General features: G+C 41.8%; 2 protein-coding genes across 3 annotated transcripts in view; one reads left to right on the top strand and one right to left on the bottom strand.

The window, feature by feature from the left end:
* Positions 1-9,967, top strand: part of ric8a (RIC8 guanine nucleotide exchange factor A) — a 38,980-nt gene extending 29,013 nt beyond the window's left edge. For both annotated transcript variants that reach the window (XM_075469211.1, XM_075469208.1), the window contains 5 exons: positions 5,163-5,258; positions 5,341-5,485; positions 5,816-5,960; positions 6,873-6,992; positions 7,857-9,967. In XM_075469211.1, coding sequence (XP_075325326.1) covers positions 5,163-5,258; positions 5,341-5,485; positions 5,816-5,960; positions 6,873-6,992; positions 7,857-8,001 — 651 coding nt within the window. In that variant the 3' untranslated portion in view covers positions 8,002-9,967. The remainder of the gene's footprint in view (positions 1-5,162; positions 5,259-5,340; positions 5,486-5,815; positions 5,961-6,872; positions 6,993-7,856) is intronic.
* A 4,694-nt stretch (positions 9,968-14,661) lies between these two features.
* carmil2 (capping protein regulator and myosin 1 linker 2) overlaps positions 14,662-24,009 on the bottom strand; it is a 130,591-nt gene continuing 121,243 nt past the window's right edge. The window contains exons 39-41 of the mRNA XM_075469212.1: positions 23,405-23,494; positions 17,271-17,357; positions 14,662-17,181 (exon numbers count right to left, since the gene is read on the bottom strand). Of these exons, the coding sequence (XP_075325327.1) occupies positions 16,613-17,181; positions 17,271-17,357; positions 23,405-23,494 (746 nt within the window). The 3' untranslated portion in view covers positions 14,662-16,612. The remainder of the gene's footprint in view (positions 17,182-17,270; positions 17,358-23,404; positions 23,495-24,009) is intronic.

Raw genomic sequence — 24,009 nt, 5'->3', positions numbered from 1 at the left:
GGCGGCACTGTAACACCATTCAAAGGATATCTGTTGGAACAGGGAAACACGAGTTAATGACCACAATAATGTCACATGTACATAAAGAGAATAAAGTGAGGAAAGGTGTGACAGATGAGGCCCCCCAGCAGTCTAGGCCTATAGCAGCTTAACTATGGGATGTTTCAGGATTACCTGAGCCATCCCTATTCAAGGTAAACACAAGAAACTTGTGCTAACGAAAAAATAAATAAATAAATAAATAAATAAAGGACCAGACTCAGTGAGTAATTCCCTATACTCCCTATATAGATCTGCTCCTCACACCACAACAACCATCTTTTTACAGCCACAAGCTACCTCAGCCTCTCACCAACTGCACACCAGTCACAGCGGGGTGGGGATGCAAACCCTGGTTCGGGTAGGGGGTAATGAAAGTATAGAAGGTGCCAGAGGTGGAGGCAGAACAAGACACACTAGCAGATACACTATCAGATTCAACATACCTAACTATAAGCATTATAAAAAAGGAAAGTTTTAAGCCTGGTCTTAAAAGTGGAAAGGGTGTCTGCTTCCCGGACATTTACTGGCAGCTTATTCCACAATAGAGGGGCCTGATAACTGAAGGCTCTGCCTCCCATTCTACTTTTAGAAACTCTGGGAACCTCAAGTAAACCTGCAGTTTGGGAACGAAGTGCTCTGTTAGGAAAATATCTTACAATGAGATCTTTAAGATATGATGGAGCTCGGTCATTAAGAGCTTTATATGTAAGGAGAAGAATCTTAAATTCTATTCTGAATTTAACAGGGAGCCAATGAAGAGAAGCTAAAACTGGAGAAATATGATCTCTGCTGTTAGTTCTCATCAGAACTCTGGCTGCAGCATTTTGGATCAGCTGGAGGCTTTTCAGAGAATATGTGGGACAGCCCAATAATAAAGAATTACAGTAGTCCAATCTTGAAGTAACAAATGCATGAATTAGTTTTTCTGCATCACTCTGAGACAAGATGTTCCTGATTTTAACAATATTACGAAGGTGAAACAAGGCAGTCCTAGAAACCTGTTTTATATGCGAGTCAAATGATAAGTTCTGGTCAAAAATAACTCCAAGGCTCCTCACTGTAGAACTAGAAGCCAAGTAAATACCATCTAGAGTAACTATATAGCTAGACAATTTCTCCCTGAAACGCTCAGGTCCAAAGATAACGACTTCAGTTTTGTCTGAATTTAGAAGCAGACAGTTCTGAGTCATCCAGGTCTTGATGTCTTTAAGACATGCTTGTAGTCTGACCAACCTATTGGGTTCATCTGGTTTTATAGATAAGTACAGCTGAGTATCATCAGCATAGCAATGGAAATTTATGCCATGCTGTCTAATAATGTTACCTAATGGAAGCATGTATAAAGTGAAAAGAATCGGTCCAAGCACAGAACCCTGAGGAACTCCATGACTTACTCTGGTGTGTGAGGAAGATTCTTCATTTACAAGAACAAACTGAAATCTATCAGATAAATATGACTTAAACCAGCCTAATACAGTTCCTTTAATCTCAATAACATGTTCAAGTCTGTGTAATAAGATACTGTGATCGACCGTATCAAATGCAGCACTGAGATCCAACAGGACAAGCACAGACACAAGTCCGCTATCAGAGGCTAAGAGGAGATCATTGGTAACTTTCAGCAGTGCAGTTTCTGTGCTATGATGCACTCTGAATCCTGACTGAAACTCTTCAAACAGATTATTTCTGTGTAAGTGATCACAAAGCTGAGCTGCAACTATTTTTTCAAGAACTTTAGACATAAAAGGGAGATTGGATATAGGTCTATAATGAGCTAACACTTCTGAATCAAGAGTAGGTTTTTTAAGTAAAGGTTTAATTACAGCAACCTTAAAAGTCTGAGGTACATATCCTGTCAACAAAGACAGATTGATCAAATCCAATATGGAAGTGTCAATTAATGGGAAAACCTCCTTGAACAGTCTGTTTGGGATTGGGTCTAAAACACAAGTTGATGGTTTAGAAGAGACTATTGCTGTTGTTAGTTCAGAGAGATCAACTGGGCAGAAGCCGTCTAAATACAAATCAGGTTCTAAAGATACTTCTAAAGCTGCTGTACTTGATGATACATCACTGATAATAGTGGGAAGGACTCCATCAATCTTCTCTCTGATAGAAACAATTTTATTAATAAAGAAGCTCATGAAATCATCACTGCTGAGAGTTAAAGGAATAACTGGCTCAGCAGAGCTCGGACTCTTAGTCAGCCTGGCTACAGTGCTGAAAAGAAACCTGGGATTGTTCTTATTCTCTTCTATCAATGATGAATAATAAGCAGTTCTAGCTTTACGAAGGGCTTTCTTATACATTGTTAAACTATCTTTCCAGACTAACTGAGACTCTTCTAAATTAGAGGAACGCCACTGTCTCTCCAGCTTTCTTGCAGTCTGCTTTAAAGCACGCAGCTGTGAATTATACCAAGGAGCCAACCTCTTCTGACTGATTACCTTCCTTTTCAGAGGGGCAACATTGTCCAGTGCTGTACGCATTGAAACTATAGTGCTGTCAACAAGAGAGTCAAGTGCTGCTGGAGTAAAGTTTAGGTAGTCGTCCTCTGTCATATCTGCACATGGCAGTGAAGAAAAGGATGATGGAATTAATTCTTTAAATCTGGTTACAGCATCCTCTGATAGACACCTTCTATATGTACATTTCTTCTCAGAAACTGTATAGTCAAGTAATGTAAACTCAAAGGTTATCAGAAAATGGTCAGATAAGACAGAGTTATGAGGGAACACTGTTAACTGTTCACTCTCAATGCCATAAGTCAGAACAAGATCAAGGGTGTGATTAAGGCAGTGAGTCGGTCTGTGAACACTCTGAGAAAATCCAATAGAGTCCAATATAGAATTAAAGTTCATATTCAGGCTATCATTTCCAACATCTACATGAATATTAAAGTCACCCACTACAATGACTTTATCTGTACTCAGCACTAACTGGGATAAAAACTCTGAGAATTCAGACAGAAACTCAGAATAAGGGCCAGGTGGACGATACACAACAACAAACACAAGAGGTTTCTGTGATTTCCACTTTGCGTGGGAAAAACTGAGAATCAGAGATTCAAAAGAGCTCAAACTAATCTTGGGTCTGGGACTGATTAGTAACCCTGATCTGAAGATAGCTGCCACTCCTCCTCCTCTGCCTGTGGTTCCAGGAACGTGAACATTTGTGGGCTACTGTACTTGTTCTTTGGCGCTGTCAGCAGAAGAGGCATTCCCTTCTCCCTATTCATTATTGAACAGCAGTGTTTGCCGTTATTATTATTAATTATTATTATTAATAATATTATTATTATTACAATGTTCTGTCGGGAAGCAGTGTTCGCCGTTATTATTACGCTATATGCAGTTATGCACACTGGCTTGCCGTGCAAGTAAATCCGCGCACTATGCATTCTGTCTGGCTTTGGCTCTGTTTGGCTTTGGCACCTTGAGGTCGCGCCACCTTGTGGCAGGTCGCAAGAATGCAGCACGAACAGACGAACGAACAGACGAACGAACATCCAGACAGACGAACGAACATCCAGACAAAGCAACAGACAAACTTGGGCGATCACATAACCTCCTTGGCGGAGGTAATTAGACTGCCAGCACAGTGAACTTTACTCAGTAAGATGTCCAAAAATAAGTTAGGCTGTTCCACTGTCATCAAGCGCATGAAATCATGTCATAAGACCAAAAGACTAACCAAATAAATCTCATATTTGACTAAAACATAAGATTCATTAAACTTAATAAAATAAACCATTAAACCATTTTGTAAATGCAGATAAGAGTCCACAGCTATGCTCCTCATTAGCACCATAATATGAGATGAAAAAACCCTCGTCTGCCTAAAACTTAGGTAGATAGGAAGCATAGGCAAACCACTGTGTCCACCCTGAGCACAGTTTCTGTCACTAGGTGGAGCTGTATATTAACTGATCAACTGGATTACATCAGGTTGCTCAAAGTTGCTACTTTTTAAGCATCATTTTGTTTTGAAAGAATGAACCTTATAACATTTACACAATATTTCTATAGATAACTATTCTTTAGTACTATTCACAGTTTTGTTCACACGTTCAAAGTGTAACAATAATAGTACAATATCGCTGCAAGCAGCGATGGGGGGACCTAGCAGCATAGCTGCAAAGCAGGCAAGCCTATAGCTGCTCGAGAAGGCGTCATGAGTCCATACACCAAGTTTGGCATTGATACATCAATGCATGGCAGAGATACGGCCCCACTTCCTGTTTGCGTGTGGGCACAGAGTTTGATTGGCTGCTACAGGCGAACAGAAGCAAAATTTAAAAATACACATGGTGACTTTTGTGAGGCTTGGTCTGAAGATTCTTAGTGTCAAGTCTTGTGGAAGTCGGACAATCTGCGTGACCTGACATGTTTTTTTAAGGTTTTTGATCAAATTCAAAATGGCGGAAAATCCAAATGACGTCATAGGTTGCGATGACCTTACCTGCATCCAGGCATTCCATCTGTACCTCATTTGTGAAATTTGGACAAACGGGTCCAAGGAAATGAGCAAAAATGCCTTTTTTCTACATATAGCGCCCCCTAAAGGTCAAAGGTCACCAAACTTCCTGGGCCTCTCAAAGAAGTGGCCATGAGTGTGCGTTAGAAGTGGCCTCACTTCCTGTTTGGCTTCGCTGCTCGGCCCCCAAACACTGAGCTCAGTGAACACAGAGCCACTGAGGAACCAAAATCTGTTCGACAAGACAAGAAAACATCAGACTGGTTGGACACAAACTCCAAGCATTACATTTGTAGGTTCATCATAAACTACTGTCACTGAAAGTTTTAGTTTAATTCAGTTCAATTCAATTTTAGTTATGAAGCACCAAATCACAACAACAAATGTCATCTGAATTGACCTCAAAGGTTCAGGTATGCTACATGCTAAGTGCTACCAATATCAAAGTGCAGTACCTTCAGTACCCTTGTTTTATTTTCTAATCCTTCTCCTGTTTTATGGGCCTTCCGTTAGTAGAAATCAAACATAAAAATGAATTCTTCTGGAATTAAACATCTGACATTACATGGGTGAAACTGATGAAACAGCCTTATTTAATATGGTGGTGTTCCTGACAGATAAAAGTTTGCTTGTCTGTCTCCCAGGGACACAAGCTGAAAGAGACTCTTCTTCCATCATTAAACCTGCTGAGTGAGAGTGCACGAATCCATCGAGAGACCAGGAAGTTCCTCAGATCAAAAGTCAGTGGTGGGCTGAAGCAAATTCCTGATTTATGAGCACAGTTTGATGGTTTGAGTTTTCACGTATGTGTGCTTTGTTAAGGTGCTGCCCCCCCTCCGCGATGTGACAAACAGGCCAGAGGTGGGCAATGCACTGAGGAACAAAATTGTCCGTCTTATGACAGATATTGACACTGACGTCAAGAACTGTGCTTCTGAATTCCTCTTTGTTCTCTGCAAAGAAAGTGGTGAGAGAAATATCTGTTTCTTTGTTTTCGACTGATTCTTATTTCACAGTCACATAGTTAGCTAAGTTTGAACAAGTGGGGCGCCTTCCATCTCTCTTTAATGGCTTTAAAAGCACTGACATAACACTGTTTAAAGAAGAGCCCATTCCTGTCCAGGTGGATTTGTCCTGGTTTCAAGAAGTACGATGGGTTTTTATTCCTTTTTTTTTTAACGTCGCTCACTGATTTAAAATGTGTGCTATTGTTAGAGGTCATCAAACTAAAAGTTTTTAAATGTAATTTATTGTGTTAAAACGCTGCGGTTTTAACAGTGATGTCCTTTCTGTCCAGTCTCAAGGTTCATTAAGTACACTGGATACGGTAATGCTGCAGGTCTGCTTGCTGCCAGGGGACTGCTTCGAGGGGCCAGAGACTCTGGGATCTACTCTGAAGATGAAGACTCTGAGACTGAGGAGTACAGAGAGGCAAAGGCCCAGTCAGTACCACCATATCACAATGTCTCTCTAACTTATGAGGCCTTTTATTTTGACATTTTCTCCTCAGACACACAGTAAGCTAACAGATACGTCCTGTCGGGTTACCTCATGAACCCGACACAGACAGGAGTGCACAGTATTTGCAACTGTTCCTCAGGAAGGAGGCCCTGTTACAGCTCTTCTTAAACACCAAGAAGCATCTGTTGTATTCACAGTGAGCAAAGCACCCTGAGACTCTTCTTTGCTTCTTCTATTGCAAATCTTTTGCGGTGACTGTGGATCTTTTACCTAAAAGTCCTCCTTACCTGCACCATGATGTTGTCCTGTCCTATTGTAACAGATTCAGTAGCTCTTACTTCTCTAGCTCAAAATATCTGGAAGGACAGGCTCACAGGCCATAGAACACATGTAGACTGGTTGGCCAGGTTCCTCGGACCCCACCACTATTTTTGCAAGAATAAATAGCTTTTTCAGTAGTATACCCAAAATGGAGTCTTCATTTGCAAGGATCAACAATCTCCCTTTCAATATCCAGTTTTGGAGCATTCACAGGAAAGCTTTGCAGTTCTTCCTCCGTGACCTGAGCCAGTCGACATCCTCTAAATTTTAGTGAGAACATGCCTTTCCTCAAAGTTTTCCCACTGTAAGCTGCACTATTTGTTTTAACACACAAATATCTCCAAACATTGTTTTCACATTTGTATCCTCAGAAGAAGTCTCAGTAGTTATTTAAGTTCAGTTGTTCCACATGCTTCCAGGCCTGAAAGCACCAAACCAGGCACTTCACGAGCTTCCATGAGACTTAATTTTGAAGCGGAAGACTTAGATGAACTTTAATCATTGTTGTTGTGTATTCAGATGAATTGGTTTACTCATATATTGCTTTAACTTGCTATAACTTGTGTATCCAGCATAAACCCGGTCACAGGAGTTGTAGAAGAGGAGCAGCCCAATCCCATGGAGGGAATGACTGAGGAGCAAAAGGAGTGTGAAGCGATGAAGCTGGTCAACATGTTTGACAAACTTTCAAGGTCCCACAAATAGACACACACATGTGCCTTGTGCTGCTCACTTTGTTGTCTTTTACTGCAGGAAATCTTACACAGCTACATCCAAACATATCATTAACTTTCCTGTACAGTGAATATGGTAAAAAGGTTTATTATGTGTATTTTTCCACTTATGCTGAACATTGGAAAGAATAGGTAACAAAGACAATGAATCTGGGGCCAGTTGTACAAAACACCTTAAATGTTCTCCATATGTGTGACACTTAATGTCTCCTCAGCTGAGGCACTAACGTTAGGGTGTTGTACAGATTCTCTTAAAAGGTGTGAGGCAAACTGTTAAACACTGTACTGTGTGTGTGTGTGTGTGTGTGTGTGTGTGTGTGTGTGTGTGTGTGTGTGTGTGTCTCATGAGTAGTGATGTCTAAGATGTAATGAAGTCAGATTTCTTGGTATGTTAAACATTAAACAAAATATCATTAGGACATTATTTGGTCCTTTAATTCTTTAATTAAGGGAAATATATAACTAATGATGATAAGAGTTCTAATTTCTTTTTTTCTTTTTAAACTTGAGTTGATTTGTTCAATGGTTTAACTGATTGGAGTTCCTTTAGAATCAAGTGTAGGTAAGGAGAGAACTTACCGAGGAGGATAAGAGTTGTGGGTATTTTGTGCCTTTGATTCCTTATTCACGAATCCTTAACTCTGAGTTTAAGTACAATCCTACATTAAGGTACTTTGTGCAGCTGAGCCCTGAGATATTAACTGGAACAACTTTTTTCAGTTATTAATACGACCACACTTTTCAGCATTTGGTGTTGCATTGTGAACTCTCATCTCTCACTCATTCTGTCCTCACACATACACATTAAACCTTTCCCTGCAGGACCAATGTAATCCAGCCCATGCAGCTCGGTATGGATGGGAAGATGAGAGAGATGACTCCAGAGGATATACATAAACTGGCCCACAATCCATTGCTCCAGTCAGAAGAGCCAGCTCATTCAGGGAGTGAGGATGAAGCCCAGTAACCATTCAAGATGAGACGACGTAGCCCAGAGGGAAACATACACCTGTCCCACTTTTTTAAAACGTATTGTTGTTATCAAATTCTAAATGAGCAGAAATTTAAAGAAACAGAACAATTGTTCCGTTTCAACATTTGATTTGCTGAGTTAGTACCATGCAGGTGAAAATAGGTTTGAGATGCAAATCATTGCATTGTGTGTCTTCACATGTGTTCCATCCTCTTTTGGGGGTGGAGTTGTATGAACACAGTCTTTTAAATGATCCTCCTGTGTAGATGACTGGATGCCCAGCCGTGTTTGCTTTTGTTTTTGACAAGTCATTTATTGCTCTGATATCAGTTACACTTCCGATATTTAATTGTGTCAAAGTTCTCTTTCAAAGTGTTTTTTTCTTATTTCTCAGTAACTCCACATTGCACAGGGTAGAAGGTAAAGATAGGACCTGCTCTTCTTGGCCTTTCACTGGCTGTCTTCATTGGATGGATTGGTTAGGCATGAGATTTAGGGCACTCATTTCAAATTGGTTTGAACTCTCTGAGGTCAAGCAGTTGATGACAATATGATGACAAATATGGCAGAGTAACTTCACATGTTACTGTTTAGAACACAGGGTGTTCAACCTTTGCTGGACAGCGATGACTTCTCCAGGCTCCACATCATCACTGGCAGCTGCGCTTGAGTTGGCTATTCTTTGCTCCTAACTGATATGAAACCTGAGGCTGGAACATAAAAAGCAAGTAGTGTGCACAGTTCAATTTCATTCATTTCAGGAGTCCTTCTGTACCAACATGCTTAGAGGGGCTAAGTAATGAGTGGTCAAAGTGTGAAACAGTGTGATTGCACACACCCAGCACCTCATAGTTGATAACATGTCAACCCAGACATGTTAAGATGGATTCAATGTGTTTTTGAGGACTTCACTTCATTACCACATCAACAGCAAAGAAACATGGAAGTGGTTGAAACCTTGAAATTGACATTTGAAAACCTTATTCATTGCTATGTCTTTTCAGACAGTTATCCTAGGAGCATGAATAAGGACAACTGGAGTTCTTCTTGGATCTTGAAGACATTTCACTTCTCATCTGAAAGGCTTCTTCAGTTCTGAACTAGATGGTGGGGGGTATCAGTTTATAAGCAGAGAGGGTCGTTACAGTCACATGTGTCGCTGAAGCCCCTGACCAATGTGCATGTTGTTAGAGTCTTTATCACCTCTGAATTGTCTACCCGCCTGAAAGGGAGAGTTTTGGTCACAGGATCCAAGGTGTGAATGATTGTGAAACTGCCTGGGAAGGACAATGCTGCATTGTAGGAGCTGGGAAGGTGAAACCTGAGACCACCTCATCTGTTCAAAGATGGTTTTTCCACTTTAACATGGATGGTTTTCTTGACTCCTCTCTCAAAGCGTCCTCTTTGTCCAGAATGTGGACACTGCTGTTCTCAGGGTGTCCCTTTTCCTTGAGATGGAGGTGCACTGCTGGGTGTTGACCTGAAGACGTGGCTCTGTTGTTTGGTCTCTCCTGTAGAGGTCCAGTTACACATTCCAGTTACAGTTTATCAGAACAATCCACAGACATGTTAACAGGAGAAAACTCTCTGTCTCTTATTTGAAGATAGTTTGCAGAGACAACAAAAAAAAAATATTGGGCTCTTCATTATGAGGTTCTGATATATTTGTTCTTTCTCTTCATTAGTGCAAAAAAAACTGAAAGCCAGGTAGCTACTGTTTAGTTTTTGATGTTGGAATCAGCAATATTTTTATAAAGAGGAAGATCAAAACTTTTAGATGCATATTTTTCATGAAGCCCTGCAGATATTATATTTTTAGGAGCAAAAGACACACTGCAGATGGATGAATTTGTGTTTTAGACTGAAGATGAAATATTCTTATCCAAAGAGTGTAGTTTGAAGTGTTAAATGCATGCTTATCCATATTGTTCTTGTATAGCTTCCATGCACTGTAAAGTACATTTAATGTGTTTAAATGCCACAGGTGTCTCTGGTCCTAATTTTGATGCAATCATTGTGCTAATTTGAAGGGACAAAGGGCTGCAGATGTTGCTGTGAATTTGATCCCATCAGCAGCTCATTCAGATGTTCATTCTTGAAGGGAAGACCTGGTGCCACCCCTTCTAATAATCCACAGAGGGGAGGCAGATGAAAGAAGATTCTACATAGTTAGTTACGTATTTACAATGTGTCTCAAACTAAATTAGAAAAGATTACGATAGGGCATTGACCTCTGTTTGCAACACAACATTAACATGTATCAGAATGTTGATTTTTCATACAGCATTGTTGGGTTAAAGATAAGGGAGGGCGGATCGATCCGAATATCAATTATATAGTCCAATTCAAGCCAATTAGAGTCTAATTCATTCATACAGAGCCAATTCAAAAACAGTTTCCTAGCTAAGGAAACCAACAGATTGCACTGAAACTTGTCTTCAGTCCAATCTCCCGTCCTGAGCGTGTCTGAGGCGACTGTGGAGAGAAACGACTCCCTTTGAACAGGAAGAAACCTCTGGCAGAACCAGAACCAGGAAGGGTGGCCATCCGCCTCCACCAGCTGGGGTTTGAGAAGACAGAAAAGAGGGGACAACAAACACTGTAACACCATTCAAAGGATATCTGTTGGAACAGGGAAACACGAGTTAATGACCACAATAATGTCACATGTACATAAAGAGAGTAAAGTGAGGAAAGGTGTGACAGATGAGGCCCCCCAGCAGTCTAGGCCTATAGCAGCTTAAAGGATAAGACCGTTTTTTTGACATTGGGCCCTTGATTTCACATTATAACATGATGTTCTACTCACCCCTGCTTGTTGTTGGTCATTTGGAGCTGTTCCGAAGATATTCGAGAGGCGTCTGGCTGCTCTCTTGAGATATTCGGCCATGAAACGGTTTCCTATGGGCAATGTTATACAGGCACAAACTATGCTGTTTATAATTTATTAATTACTGTACACTAGCACTGATAACGTGGAGGTGCGTCGCTTACTTCAAAAAATCCAGGTTACTAATTTTGAATTTTAGCCGAATGAATAAATTGGCAGCAGGTCTGTGGGCTGTCTGTGGCAGTAGCACGACGATGACGTCAGTAACACCCACTTTACGACAAAAAATCAAAATTACAGTAACCCGGATTTTTTTAAGTAAGCGACGCACCTCCACGCTATCAGTGCTAGTGTACAGTAATTAATAAATTATAAACAGCATAGTTTGTGCCTGTATAACGTTGCCCATAGGAAACCGTTTCATGGCCGAATATCTCAAGAGAGCAGCCAGACGCCTCTCGAATATCTTCGGAACAGCTCCAAATTACCAACAACAAGCAGGGGTGAGTAGAACATCATGTTATAATGTGAAATCAAGGGCCCAATGTAAAAAAAACGGTCTTATCCTTTAATGAGGACACCTTTTGCCTCTCTATAAGGGGCAAATTACAACAAATGTCATCTCAAGGCACTTAGATAATAAAGTCCAATTCAAGCCAATTGGAGTTCAATTCATTGTAATCATAATTATTCATAAAATAATCCAATTCATTCATATAGAGCCAATTCAAAAACAGTTTCCTAGCTAAGAAAACCAACAGATTGCACTGAAAACTTGTCTTCAGTCCAATCTCCCGTCCTGAGCGTGCCTGAAGCGACTGTGGAGAGAAACGACTCCCTTTGAACAGGAACAAACCTCTGGCAGAACCAGAACCAGGAAGGGTGGCCATCCGCCTCCACCAGCTGGGGTTTGAGAAGACAGAAAGGGGGGGGGGGCAACAAACACTGTAACACCATTCAAAGGATACCTGTTGGAACAGGGAAACACGAGTTAATGACCACAATAATGTCACATGTACATAAAGAGAGTAAAGTGAGGAAAGGTGTGACAGATGAGGCCCCCCAGCAGTCTGGGCCTATAGCAGCTTAACTATGGGATGTTTCAGGATCACCTGAGCCATCCCTAACTATAAGCTTTATCAGAAAGGAAAGTTTTAAGCCTGGTCTGAAAGGTAGAGAGGGTGTCTGCTTCCTGAAGCCAAACTGGCAGCTGGTTCCACAGAGAGGGGCCTGATAACTGAAGGCTCTGCCTCCCAAACTGGCAGCTGGTTCCACAGAGAGGGGCCTGATAACTGAAGGCTCTGCCTCCCAAACTGGCAGCTGGTTCCACAGAGAGGGGCCTGATAACTGAAGGCTCTGCCTCCCAAACTGGCAGCTGGTTCCACAGAGAGGGGCCTGATAACTGAAGGCTCTGCCTCCCAAACTGGCAGCTGGTTCCACAGAGACGAGCCTGATAACTGAAGGCTCTGCCTCCCATTCTACTTTTAATTCCTCATGTGATGGCGCTTTTATAGCAATGTGGGTGCAGTCGAAAGCTCCGATTACATTTGGAAAATCGGCTCTCGCTTCAAATTGAGCTTTAATGTTGGCCTGTTCAATTGCATTGTGGGAATTTGATATACGTGGCTGAGATGCGGATAATTCTGTCCCACACGCTGGCATGGCTCGGCTCAGGGTAGACTGGCACAGTCCCAATCGGTTGGCCAGCTCCCTCTGGAATGCCCCGGTTGCTATAGGAACCCCAGTGTGCACATCACCTGTGAGCACAGGCAGCGCATGGCTCCTCGCTGTGTTGCGCTCCAACGCCGGCCGCAGCTCTGCGCACGGTTCCAGGATGATTTCCTTCGGGAACCAAAAGCGGCTGATGAGCCAGACGCCATCATGAGCCAGCAAATCCTCTCCCTCTCCGGGTTAATTGTTCATGTGTCTCAAATGTGCACATCACTGTCTGAGGACTAATTGTTTTCACATTTATTTATTATAACAGTTTCCCAACATCACCTTAGGTGTCTACAGCTGTAGAAAAGTGCGTACGCCAGCCCTGAAGCTGCCGTGAGGCACCGCACATTTCCACGGTCATTTAGCTTTTGATACATCTGATAGTTGACGTGAAAAAGTGCGCACGCCACTTTTTTGTGCATACGCACCCTTTGTACATGAGGCCCCAATTTTGAGAGTTCCCTTATTCAGCAGCTCTGTGATCTGTATGGTATTTAAAAGTCTCGCACTGCGCCATACCATCCAGCTGGCAATGGTCAGTGCCAACGGTTCAATAGAACCCTTCATAACTTATTGCGAACTCTGTCAGTGACCCGTACAAGAGGTCACAAGAGGCCCGTACAAAAAACTTTCCTTTCTGATAAAGCTTATAGTTAGGGATGGCTCAGGTGATCCTGAAACATCCCATAGTTAAAGGACAAGACCGTTTTTTTTACATTGGGCCCTTGATTTCACATTATAACATGATGTTCTACTCACCCCTGCTTGTTGTTGGTAATTTGGAGCTGTTCCGAAGATATTCGAGAGGCGTCTGGCTGCTCTCTTGAGATATTCGGCCATGAAACGGTTTCCTATGGGCAACGTTATACAGGCACAAACTATGCTGTTTATAATTTATTAATTACTGTACACTAGCACTGATAACGTGGAGGTGCGTCGCTTACTTCAAAAAATCCGGGTTACTGTAATTTTGAATTTTTGTCGTAAAGTGGGTGTTACTGACGTCATCGTCGTGCTACTACCACAGACAGCCCACAGACCCACTTTACGACAAAAATTCAAAATTACAGTAACCCGGACGCACCTCCACGTTATCAGTGCTAGTGTACAGTAATTAATAAATTATAAACAGCATAGTTTGTGCCTGTATAACATTGCCCATAGGAAACCGTTTCATGGCCGAATATCTCAAGAGAGCAGCCAGACGCCTCTCGAATATCTTCGGAACAGCTCCAAATTACCAACAACAAGCAGGGGTGAGTAGAACATCATGTTATAATGTGAAATCAAGGGCCCAATGTCAAAAAAACGGTCTTGTCCTTTAACCCGCCACTGTTCCTCGTAATTCACACATTCCAGAACAGAGGTGGTTCAGCCCTGTGTCCATACACACATCAAGCCGGCGTCGTGGAATCAGCAGAATGATGACAGTATCGTTGCATGATTTTTTTCATGATGTGTGAAACTCATGCACATATGCCTCTGTTACTATATCTTTTGTTGGCTCAGAAGCGTTTCGGTGGCAGATCAACTTCTACCCTGTTCCACCTCTGTTCTTTCACGCAAGAGACTGTGCTCAATAAAGCATATCAGTCCTGGCTTGAACAGGCAAATGTGAATGAGGCACATGACTTGTGTGTGAGGAATATTCTTCATTTACAAGAACAAACTGAAATCTATCAGATAAATATGACTTAAACCAGCCTAATGCAGTTCCTTTAATCCCAATAACATGTTCAAGTCTGTGTAATAAGATACTGTGATCGACCGTATCAAATGCAGCACTGAGATCCAACAGGACAAGCACAGACACAAGTCCGCTATCAGAGGCTAAGAGGAGATCATTGGTAACTTTCAGCAGTGCAGTTTCTGTGCTATGATGCACTCTGAATCCTGACTGAAACTCTTCAAACAGATTATTTCTGTGTTTGGACTTTTACATCTCTGGTGTGGGTCAAAGTACACAAACACTGAGCAGCATCACCTTCAAAGTCACTATTCAAGCTTGAAATTCAGGCTTTTTGTTGTACGACTGGAGTCCCTAAGCCCAGAGTGAGTCCTGAAAAACTCTTTCAAGGACACCGCATTGAAAATAAGATGATAAATATTGACACAACCTCTTTATATTTATTGAAAAGTCTAGATACGGTTTTACAGACTGTTCATTTCTTGATATCTTTTTCATTTGTGTAGTTTTGTACATATTCAGTGCGTGCAATGCAAAGACAAACATGACAGCAGAAAATAAACTCTCCTCCATGTTGAGGCGGGGGCTCAAGTCACTGACAGCAAAACACACACCAGTCTCCACAACCAGCCTGAGAGATTCAAAGACAGACTATTCATGTTCCTTTGATATCATTCCATACATAGTTGTACCTGAATCACTGGAAAAGTCATTTTCTAATATGATCCCTCAGATGGAGAAACATGCAAAGCTTCAGTGTCCTGTTCTTATATATAATTCTAAAATGTTTAACGTAAAAAGAAGGAAATAAAAACATCTGAAAAACTATCCCACATGGATGGCATCATTTGGGCCCATGGAGGAAAGGGATTGGCAATACATTTCCAAATATAAAACTTTTGAGAAATCATCTTAGACAAATATCTGGAGTGAAGATATTGGGAAATACCCAACCTTTAGTTTGGGTTGCTGGTGCTGTGCTCCTGAACAAAGTGAGGAACACACCTGCTGAGTCGTAGACTTTGTGAGCACAAACTCAGATGGAATGCATAGTTTTCTGAACCAAAGACAAAATGTAAATGATATGGTGACAGATGAGAGTGAAAGTGGAGCACATTGTTTCTGAACATCTGTCCCACATGAACTCGAAAATGTTCGACAGAAAATGTGTCTGCCTGAGCTCAGTGGCTCATATGCTGAAAATGGAAGTGCTGACCTGGTGAAGAACCCCCCTTCACTGTTGAGGTGAAAAAAACAACAACAATGATGATAATAATAGATTCTTATATATGAAACCAGTTTCATATAATAAGTTCATTTCACTGGGAATAGACTTTCAAGTATCTGTTCTTTCTTTTAAATAAGTAGGAAAACGATCCACTATGTGTTTGAACCTGAATAGTATTACCTAGAACACTGAAATGCACTTTCTAAAGCAGATTAGTTTGAGCTGAATGGAACAACCTTATCAGTTTTGGTTCCACAGTCACTGTCTTGAATCAAAAGTCACAGACTGGATAGATGTCAGTGAGTGGTTTGGGGAAAGAAGGCCAGTGAATTCTCTACAGTTTGAAGAAACAGAACGATGATCAGTCTTTTTTTAGAAGCTGAAAGGATTAAGAAAGCAAAGTGGAAAGACGTGCGAGCTGCAGTCTGGATTTTGTAGCCTTCAGTTTACATATATAACTATCGGCCTTAAACTCTGTTTGAAATCAATGTAAGATGAGGCAGAAAAAAATGTGTCTTGATGTGCTGAAAAGTATGAATGTTGACGTATACTTTCAAACATGTTAAATGAGTTGTTGTTGTCAGAGATTACTACAAAAATCCACCAAGCTGATGATGAAGAAACATGTTTACACTGAACATAAAATACATTTTGAAGGTTGCATATTACACAGTGCAAAGATGCAAGTGACAGAGAATGGTGAGTCTGAAGCAAAACAACAGGATGATGTTAATTATTGGTGTCATAAGTCAGAAGATGATCTGTCAGAACACCAACTCACTCAGCAGTTACACAGTCGGGGCATTTCTTTCTAGCTAGCTGCAGCAAACAGTTTGACTTTTTGGGGTAAATTAGGAAAGAACAACCTTCAAAACAACCTGGCTGTCAAAATCTTTCAAATAGCACAAGTCTCATACAGCCTCCATCAGACTGAGCTCTTCTTTCAAACTGAATAATGAAGAAGTCTATTCACCCCGAACAGTAAGTGTGCAGAAGCTAGCCCACACAGAAACAGACCAACCGTGTGCACTACAGCTTCAGCTGTCATACTGAAGGAGCACGGCTGTGCTCACATGAGAGGGAAACAGTCCCACTGGACCTCACACCCTCCTGCTTCCTAATGTCAGTCTCATTGTGTGTGTCATTCTGACAGGGGGGGCTCAGTTCTGTGGTGGGCCGGCTCTGTGTGCACTGTGTGCTGCTGAGGGGCCACCTCTCCGCTCTCCTGTGTGCTGTTTCCCTGATCCCCTGCAGCTGTGCCACAGCTGTTCTTCTTGTGGGACACGAGACTCGTTTGGAGGATTTCTGACGGTTCAGAACTAACTGGGCTTGTGCTGGGGACCTTTTCTTGGAGTGATGGGGAGACCAGCAGTTTTTCCAAAGTTTGGGGAACTGACATTGTGCTGGGGCTCTTGTTCTGGGGTGTGAGGATTACGGGCGACTTTCCCAGGGTTTGGGTGAGTTCTGGAGGACTATCCAGGGCAGGCTGAGCTTTCTCAAATGCTGCAGCTGAAGTAAAGAATCGGGGTGCTGTCACTTCTTGTTGAGCATGAGCTATAGAGGAGGAAAACCCTGATTGTCGGACTTCTTCCTTTCCTGGAGGTGGGTGCTTAGTTTCAGCTGGTATACATCCTCCTCCCTCTGCCTTCAGCTCCTCCTCCTGGACAGGAGCCCTCTTTTTCTCCTCCCTTAGCGTTCCTTTGTCGCTGGCTGGGTAGATATAGACAGATGAGGAGGTTTAAAATAGACTGACAGGAAGAAAAACAAAGACAGATCGATGAGATAAACACCTGTTTCACCTTGTGCTTCATCTTCATTGCAGGACGGCAGGTCCCATCTGTTGCCCCGGAAACGGATGGGGGACCTCTGTAAAACTGCCTTTAGTTCTGAGAGATAAGAGATGTTTGACACTTACTGGTGAGGTATTCTTTTCATTACCATCAGTTGTGAAAACAAACTAATTTGGCATTCTGCATAAATCAGCCAATGAATGCCCCTTTAACAGCAGAGTGTCACAGAGATCTGAGTGAAGACATTAAGATTAAGATCCGACTTATTGTCATGCACACACACGAAATTTGTCCTCCGCATTTAACCCATCCAGGTTGGCACCTGTTGACACATGCACGTGCACATGCACATGCACATGCACATGCACAGGGTCACACACTCAGAGACAGATGCCAACCTGGAGCGGTGGGCAGCCAATCACAGCGCCCGGGGAGCATTGGGGTACGGTGCCTTGCTCAAGGGCACCTCAGCCGTGACAAGGAGGTGGACTGACACCCCTCCAGCTGTCAGTTCCACCAATCTTTTTTCTTTTTTAGAGTTGGAATCAAACCTGCCAATCTTCCGGTTATTGGATGACCGACTCTAACCACTGAGCCACGGCCGCCCCGTTACTAACAGTAAACGGGTGGAGCTTGATCAGTTCATCATCAAATAGCAACAGGTTGTGGAGTTACTGTGGTAACCTTAACTTTCATGCTTTCAAATTGAATTGGATTTGAACAGCCCTTTCTACGCCCACAGAAGTGTATACTCAACAGTGTGCACATTAACTCGTGACACATCAGAACACTCAGAGCTTCAGTCCATCTGGAACATCTTCACAATGTCAAGTTCTGAAAATATCTGGGTTCTTTCACAAACATTGGGCCTCATGCAACAACCGTTCGTACGCACAGTTTTGTTCTTAAATCGTTTGTACGAGTGATTTAAGAGAATTTGCGCATTCACCAATCTTTTCGTATTTTACGTTTTCTTTCAGGAACGAACAGAATTTTATAATGGGGTATAATGTATAAATATACATTATACCCCATAATGATGCTGACATGATTCTGTTTGACTTAAATTATCAAATCAAATCAAATCAAACTTTATTTATATAGCACCTTTCATACTAAAGAAAAAAGCAACACAAAGTGCTTTACATAATAAAATCAGTAATAAAATCAATTCAATTCATAAACTCACACACAACATCACACCGACAACCACACTGCACACATACTACCCCCCCACCACCCCCAACATGAGCAACATCAACAACAATCAACAACAATCAACATTAAAATCAACATTAAAAGCAACATTAAAATCTGGCTTGACGCTGAAATGAGGAAACGGTATCTTGGGGATCTGTCCACACCGGGAGCCAGCCCACCAATGACCACAGAGGCCACCACCACGGGGAACCGCCCAGATCAGGGCAGGCCGGCATCCACACCACAGCCAGGGCTGCAGTGCAGGATCCCCCAGCCACCCTGAACCAGGGCGGTCCCCACAGTAATGACCCCACAGACCGAGCGGGCATAGTCTCCGGTGTGGAAGATCCCCATGAGGAAAAACACTGGATAAATAAGTATATAGTAAAATAATTACTAATAATAACAAAAAATAATAATATATAAATAATAAATAAATAAATAAATAAATGAAATAAAATTCAGCTGTAAGCTAAACTAAAAAGGTAGGTCTTGAGCCTCTTTTTAAAAACTTCAACAGTCTCTGCAGCCCTGAGGTTCTCTGGCAGGCTGTTCCACAAATGAGGTCCATAATAGTGGAAAGACGTCTCACCATAAGTTTTTGTTCGAACCTTAGGAACAACTAAAAGGCCGGTACCAGAGGACCTCAGGGTCCGCGAGGGCTCATAATTTAAAAGCAGATCAGATAGATAAGAAGGCCCAAGACCATTAAGACATTTATAAACAACTAAAAGAACCTTAAAATCAACCCTGAAACGCACGGGGAGCCAATGCAGCGATTTTAAAACTGGTGTAATGTGTTCCCGCCCTCTGGTCTTGGTCAGCACACGTGCAGCTGAATTCTGTATTAATTGTAGGTAATGAATACTTTTTTTGGGAAGACCAGAGAGCAGGGCATTACAATAATCTATTCTACTAGAAATAAAAGCATGCATCAGCACCTCCGTGCTGGCAAGAGAGAGAAATGGGCGGACTCTGGCAATATTTTTAAGATGATAAAATCCTGTCTTTGTTACATTTCTAATATGTTGGATAAAATCCAGCTCAGAGTCAAAAAGAACACCCAGATTTTTTACATGTTGAGAAGATTTAAAATGTTGTAGTTTGGGTAAAATTATCTCTCTCTTGTCTTCAGGACCAATAATTAAAACTTCAGTCTTGCCCTGGTTGAGCTGTAAGAAATTCTCTGCCATCCATGACTTTATATCTAAAATACAGTTTAAAAGAACGTTAACTGGTTCTAGGTCATCAGGAGACACGGCAATGTAAAGCTGTGTATCATCAGCATAGCTGTGAAAACTAATGCCATGTCTCCTGATGACATCCCCAAGTGGCAACATGTACAGATTAAAAAGCAATGGGCCTAAAATTGATCCTTGGGGAACCCCACACTTGATTTTATGGATTCTTGAGGAGCATGTATCCATACTTATAAAAAACTGTCGATCCGTGAGATAGGAATAAAACCATTTAAGAACAGTGCCAGAGACACCCACCAGGCTTCTAAGTCTGTTTAATAAAATGTGGTGATCTACTGTATCAAAAGCTGCACTAAGATCCAGCAGCACCAGGACTGAAAGCTTCTGTGAGTCCATGTTACACCTGAGATCATTTACAATCTTTAAAAGGGCTGTCTCTGTACTGTGGTTCTTCCTAAAACCAGACTGATGTTTCTCAAAAATATTGTGTTTGTTTAAAAACTCATTTAATTGGATAAAAACAACTTTTTCTATAATTTTACTTAAAAACGGTAAGTTGGATACAGGTCGGTAATTATCAAGAATCTTGTGATCTAAATTGCTCTTCTTCAGAAGGGGCCTCACCACTGCAGTTTTACAGGCAGATGGGAAAACACCCGTCTGAAGAGAGCAATTTACAATATTTAAAAGCTCACACTCGAAGAAACCATAAAAAGTCTTTAAAAGAGATGTGGGAATGGGATCTAAAAGGCAGGTTGTTGGGTTTAGTTGGGAGAAAACTCGACCAAGCATCTTGGCATCAACCAGGACAAAACTATCCAGTGTTTCCTCGGGTAAAAACAATTCTTCAGAAATGTTAAAATCAACATTTTGTTGAGATAAAAGGCTGGATCTAATAGCATTGATCTTACTTCTGAAGTGGTCTGCAAAGTCCTCACATGCAGTGTCTGATGCTGGGATGGAGGACTTGTTAAAATCTGTGTTTATTAAAAGATCGAATGTTTTGAAAAGGAATTTAGGATTATTTTTGTTCTGTGTAATAAGATTTGAAAAATGGAGGGTTCTTGCCTGTTTTACTGCACTGTTGTAATTTTTTTGTTGTTCCTGAAAAATCTGTAAGTGAATGGTTAATTTTGTTTTCCTCCATTTTCTTTCCGCTCTCCTGCAGTTCCTTTTCATTTGTTTGATTCTCTCATTTCTCCACGGTGGTATGGTTTTAACTTTTACGGATTTTGTTTTAAGTGGAGCTGCAGCATCAATGGCTGACTTCAGTTTGCTGTTAAAATAATCAACAATAAAATCACACGATGCAGGTAAAAACTGTGCAGGGGTATGATGTAAAATGTCAATAAAATCTGCAGCCACTTCAGAAGTAATACACCGCTTCCTCACGGTTCTCACCGGGGCCTCCTGTTGGATAAAACTGGTGACATTAAAAAACACACAGTAGTGGTCTGACACAGCCAGGTCAACAACAGAGGACACACCAGTGGACAGGCCATAGGTTATGACCAAATCTAGGGTGTGTCCTCTGTTGTGAGTAGGCTGTGTGACGTGTTGTTTAAAATCCATGCTGTTCAATAGGTTTAAAAACTCATTTGCATAAAAATCACAACTGTTGTCAATATGCAAGTTAAAATCACCAGTTATTAAAATTTTGCTGTATTTTGAGTGTATAAATGTTAAAAAGTCAGAAAACTCATGAATAAAACAGGAAGGAGGCTTAGGTGGTCTGTAGACTGTGACACATAAGACAGGTGGGTTGCTGAAAACAAAGGAATGATGCTCAAAAGAAGAATAATTATTTAAAAGAACTGTCTTTGTTAAAACTGAGCTTCGAGCAATAGATGCAGTTCCACCGCCTTTTTTGCCACCCCTGATAGAAAATAAAAAATTTAAATTTGGTGGGGAAGCCTCGGTGAGAGTAATTGGTGCGTCAGCGCCAAGCCAGGTTTCAGTTAAAAAGAGACAGTCGATATTATGGTCTAAAATCAGATCATTTATGATAAAAGATTTATTTAAAAGAGATCGAACATTTAAAATAGCCATGTTAAGAGTTGAGGAAAACTTCTGTTGTGGGGTTGTTTTTCTCAGAGGTGCTTGGTGTATGGGGCGGAGACATCTGGAACTAGTGTATGGATGTGACTGGAGGTGTTTGTAACATCTGCTGGTGATGTGAACTGGTATATGGTGTACTGTAGATGAGGGTTTGGCTGGAGAAGATTGGAGTTTGACTGAGTTGTGGCTGTTGTACCGTCAATCTGAAAATGGTTTATTTGATTGAAGAGTCAGTTTAATGTTCATGGATAAAAGATGAGATCCTGTATGATTTGGATGTAAGCCGTTGTGTTTGAAAAGGTATGGTCTATTGTAAAAGGTTGTAAAATTGTCCACATATGGAATATTGTTGGAGTTGCAGTATCCTTTGAGCCAGATGTGAAGTTGTTGCAGGCGGCTGAATTTGATGTCCCCAAACCGAGGTGAGGGAAGTGGGCCGGAGATGATGCATTGTTTCTTTAACTGTTCAATGCTGTGGATGAGGGTGATAAAGTCTTGCTTAAGGGTCTCTGATTGCTGCAGCTTGAGATCGTTTATGCCTGTGTGAACTACTATTTTGGACACGGATGATTTGTTCTGTGAAAGCTTGTGGGTGGAGTTGGTGATGTCATTGACCAACGCACCTGGGTAACAGATTATGCATTAATTAAAGGTTAATTTGACTCTGTATATAACAAGGTCAATGGGAAGCGTAACCAGCGGCTGACTTTCTACTTTTGGATGCCTTAGTGCGTCAGGCTCTTGGAAGAGAGCGTGTGCTCCGAGACCGTGCAGACTGACCAATGGATGACATCGCGATTTAGATTTCCAAGGACTGTGCTGCTGCAAATATGCAGCATGCTAGAGCCACAACTCCAGAGAGAAACACACCGATCAAACCCAATTCCACCACACGTCCAGGTCCTCACCACCCTTGGACTTTTGGCCACTGGAACCTTTCAGAGGGAAATTGGAGACAGATGGGGGGTGTCCCAGTCCTCTGTGAGTCATGCGCTCCTCTTGGTCATCAAAGCTCTCATCAGTTTATCACCCATGGTACATCAGATTCCCATACACCGCTGTCCAACAAGTACAAATTAAGAGGGACTTTCATGCCGTCGCTGGACTGCCAATCATAATCGGAGCAATAGACTGCACACATATATGCATCAAAGCACCCGTGCTGTTGTGGAGCGTACTGAGCTGAAGGCCAGGTGGGTGTGTCTCCATACACACTATAGCCCAGAGAAATGTGGCATGCCAGATTTGCACAATATTGCCATGAACGAGGGTCTCCACCTGAACCAGCCCAGGCAGACCAGAAGGTGTGGTGCCAGAAGACCCCCCTCATGGACCGCCCCATCAAAGTGCCATCATGATGAGGCAACAACTGATTGCATGGCTTTAGCTGCAGTCATCGATCGCCTGGCCATGGCGAGACGTTTTTTTGTTTGTTTTTCAGCCATTTTCATATCAAACCATTTCTTCTTTATTTCGGTGACATTACGAACTACAGGTGACACCTAATTAACAGCACTCGTAATAACTTCCCATTTCTTCGCTTTAGCAGAAAAAAGTAAGAGAAATTAAGAATAAAAATATGAAAATGTTCTTGCATGAGGCCCATTGTTTCAGACTCGCACCGTTAGCTGTAAGCTGCATCTCTTTGTGTAATGCTCTCATCCTACATGCATACTCTGGCCTCACCTTTTGTCATGGACAGAGCATCCTCATGAACCGACACAGCCCTGCGTTGTGGAAAGGCCTTCACGTGTTGGCGTGGCTTTGCAAGAGTCACTGAAAGTATGCAGATACACACACACACACACACAAACACAGACTTCAGCTGTTATATTATGAGACTATAAATCTCGCAACTGTACAAACTGAATTCCCATCACAACAGAAACAGGCAGTCAGGGAGGGAACATATCAAGCATCATTATAAACGACCCTATGTACTGTAAATGTCCATGCACATTACATACACTACTGTGAGTGAATGCAACCTTAACAACCGTGGTGTTTCAGTGTGAGCGCACTGCAGCCAACTCCTTAAAGCTGCAGTCTGCAGGATTTGTTGTTGTCATACGTAAAGTCCTAATTTTTGGCATTTTAAGAGTTTACATGATCTATCAGAACGCTTGAAGTTGAAAACGGTGACTTCCGTAGTCGCAAAATGCAAGAAATGCTTATTTTTTAACCGAAAAATAAAAAGTTATTCAACTTCCTGTCCCGCCCCATCAAAACACATGAGAACTCGTGCACGTCTACGTGCACGCCAGATGCGCGTACACGACTCCTCATTCATC

Source organism: Odontesthes bonariensis, chromosome 7 (genome assembly GCF_027942865.1).
Source record: "Odontesthes bonariensis isolate fOdoBon6 chromosome 7, fOdoBon6.hap1, whole genome shotgun sequence".
Lineage (NCBI taxonomy): Eukaryota > Metazoa > Chordata > Actinopteri > Atheriniformes > Atherinopsidae > Odontesthes > Odontesthes bonariensis.
The sequence above is the reverse complement of the archived record's forward strand: the minus strand, read 5'-3'. Positions and strand labels throughout refer to the sequence as shown.